At 36.1% G+C, this 3,289-nt stretch overlaps 1 protein-coding gene across 1 annotated transcript in view; it reads left to right on the top strand.

Moving 5' to 3' along the window:
* The window catches only part of pde5ab (phosphodiesterase 5A, cGMP-specific, b), a gene marked incomplete in the record, with an annotated part of 64,710 nt that overhangs the window by 38,573 nt on the left and 22,848 nt on the right, over positions 1-3,289 (top strand). Inside the window, 1 exon segment of the mRNA XM_035675737.1 lies at positions 29-79. Within this exon segment, the coding sequence (XP_035531630.1) occupies positions 29-79 (51 nt within the window).

The following is a 3,289-nucleotide window of genomic DNA, read 5'->3' as shown; positions in this document are numbered from 1 at the left end:
TTTTTCTGTGTGTGTGTCTGTGTTCCAGGTCTTGTCCTATCATGCCTCCGCCGCAGAGGAAGAATCGCGGGAACTCCAGGTAACCGCGGTAAATTAAAATTTATTCATTTAACAATACACACTTACATAAACATAAGCTCCCACCAATGCATGGATGATTCAATACACACCCATTAACACACACAGTGACACACACACAAGCAGATGTTGTCCTTCAGGGTCAGAGGAAGCAGTTTGTGCAGATGAGAAACGGTCATGTAACGCAACACCACACCACTGAATCAGCAAGAAAGGGCCAGTCTAGGAACTCTATATGGCAGACGCAGACATGCACACACATTTGTAGTGGAAATCATTGACCAGTGTAGCACTAAATGCATTGAAGTAGTGTGTAATTAACCTTGAATGGACTTTGACTGACATGAGGCATCTGTGTTATGTGTTTGGCACATTTATGCAAAATAGGATGTGTTACAGAGCCATAGTTATGACTTGGATGATGTCACAATATCTGCATCCATTGTTCATCTCATTAACTCCGAGAGACAAATGTGATTTTTAGGACATTCTCTACGGTGGCTATGAGGTGCAAAGCACATTTCGGAAAACGTATTTAGCAAAGTTGACATTTAAGTTAAAGAAATTAACGAAAACAATATTCAGAAAATACAAAGTTTCAGAAAAAAAAATTGCAGAAATCCTTTTACAAAGGTTAACCTCTCAGAAAATGAATGAGCAGAACAGAAAATATGTCAGATATTTTGGGTAACCCTAACGGCACCTATGAAAACACAATATTTACAAAAAATAGAAACGTTGACATGCAAATTAAATCAACAAAAACTTTCTTCAGAAAACTTGACATTTCAAAAAACATAGCCATTGTATGACTACTCAAATCAACAGAATTTTAGACAATCTGACATTTTAGAAAACCACATAGCATTTAGTGTTGCACTGGCACAATGTAGAAAAAATTACACACTTCATTTGTATATTACATGACATTACATATTATGTAATGTAATATTTCACTGATGCAGGCAAAGTTTCAAAGAGAGACCAGACAGTGTTGTTTTTGTCCACTTGTTGTAGGTGTTCTTTTGTTTCACTGTCCATGCAAAACAAGGTTCTTCAAAGCTCTCTTCATGCACAAACACTATACTGCGTAGTTATTTAAACAGAATAAAGAGCTGGTGGAGGCATGGCAGGAGAATCACAGTGAGTCTGTAATACGCAAGCTCTTTGGTATTGTTAATGCAGAGCAGACAGCTTTGTAGAGAAATGGTTAATAATAAAGTGGTTAGTTTGGATTTTATCTGTGCCTAGCCATGTTTCAATGAAAGCTTTTTGATTTATTCATCTTATAATTGCCCCAAAGGCGTCTCAACAGGGTTGTTCCCTCCACACTTCAGACCTCTCAGCAGCTTTGGTTCTGTGACTCTATTGAGACAGCTATCTTTCTTCTTAGTTTCATTTGTCCTTGGGTTTTTATTCTATTAACCTAGCCTTGCAAAAATGTAGTCAAGTGTTGCTTATGTTTTTCTCAAAACTGCCACCCAACTACTGTCACATGCACACCCTTTATTATGGTCTGCAAGACGGGTCACATAAAGTAACTGTATGGAACTCTAAAAAAGTAGATATACTCTTTAGTTAGTGTTATGATTTTTTACTGTGGATAATTATTTTTTAAGCTTTTCGTAAACATACAACAAGGAGTTTTTGACTGGTTATGAAACTCAATTTATTTCTGATGTCTTTGAATGACCTACATAAACAAATAAGACCATCAGTTAGAAGATTAGCTATTTCTATATAGTTATTTTTAATACCTGCCACTGGGTCTGATTCCCCGTGAAATCAATGAATTCAGTCGGTGGAAAGTCTACCGCTTTTGTCCACAGGGGCTGCCAGAATCAACAAGAAATAAAGGTTCCTAGAAGTGTCTCTAAATAAAAAATATAGTTGTTTGCATGTAATTTCAAACTAGAAGTATTCACATCACGCACTACACAGTTTACACATTTGCATGGCAGTAAGAGTTATGAGTGAATATGAAGTTACACATTAATAATAATGATGCAAGGTAACGTGGATTGCATCACATATTATCCCTTGTTGACACTATTATTAGTCTTTCATTTCAGTCCTACTTTAATGACTTCATGGTTTATGGTTTCTTGTAAACAAACATAGCAATTGTTTGACACTTAACAAACGTCAATCCATTTCCTTCCTTATGAAATATTTGCCAATTAAATTTTTTTTATCTACATTGTGTATATCCATGTTTGCAAGCTAGCCGTCTTCTTCCGCCTTGTTTTTGTGGAAACATTAGATTTTGTTATGGTCACAGCCAATCAGTGGGTTAACATGAACTCATCTGCATTAGTGTGAATTTCGTCAGCTGCATGCTTACGCGTACACAAGTGTCAAAACAAAACAGGGGCCCACTCATCAAAACATTGCTCGCTAGCACCTCTAGTGGTCAGACACTCTGCAGGGTACCTTTAAGATTTACTGTAATGTGATTAAGTATTTCAAGTGACATTTTTTTGTTTAATCTAAAATTAATTTGTTTTATTGTTTTTAAATTATAAATTACAGTATATGACCTTATCTATGTGAGATGTGAGATGAAAACATTTGCTAGCTAGCCAGGTGTTTGCAAATTTGAAGGGTTTTTTGCTCCTCAGTGGAAACCACAGTCTCAGTTCCTTCAGTTATGGTAACATTGTCAATCATGGAATGATTGCTGAGATCTTGGAATGCAACAAGATTGCTAAAAATAGGCCCCACAGCGGAGAGAGGCACTACTGATCATATGATAATACTGGTTGTACAGGCCAACAGATTATCACTTTATTCGGTGGTAATAAAGTAAGTGCACTCTGCTAAATGTGGATATTTACAATACACGGTTTGGGTAATAATTGAACTACTGGTGTTTGTTTTCTCTTTCAGAAAAGGTTGTTGGTTTATAACCAACCAAATATTTTCTAGAATATTATCTCTTAGGTGCATGGTAATCAGATTGGTAACCAACATGCACTTTTGCACAATTACATGACTGTAATCATTACATTCAATTATCAGACTACAAGTAGTAATTAGTGGGATTTTTTGTAGAACCTCCTTCATATAATTGGCCATCTGCCTTTCAATTCAATTCAATTTCAATTTTGTAAATAGCGCCAATCATAAACAGAAGTTATCCAGGAACACTTTTCAAAATAAGAGCAGGGTCTAGACCGGAAACTCCTTTTCAACAATTTTCACAGAGACC

Source organism: Morone saxatilis, unplaced genomic scaffold (genome assembly GCF_004916995.1).
Source record: "Morone saxatilis isolate NCDOM2014 unplaced genomic scaffold, NCSU_SB_2.0 Contig4, whole genome shotgun sequence".
Lineage (NCBI taxonomy): Eukaryota > Metazoa > Chordata > Actinopteri > Moronidae > Morone > Morone saxatilis.
The sequence above is the reverse complement of the archived record's forward strand: the minus strand, read 5'-3'. Positions and strand labels throughout refer to the sequence as shown.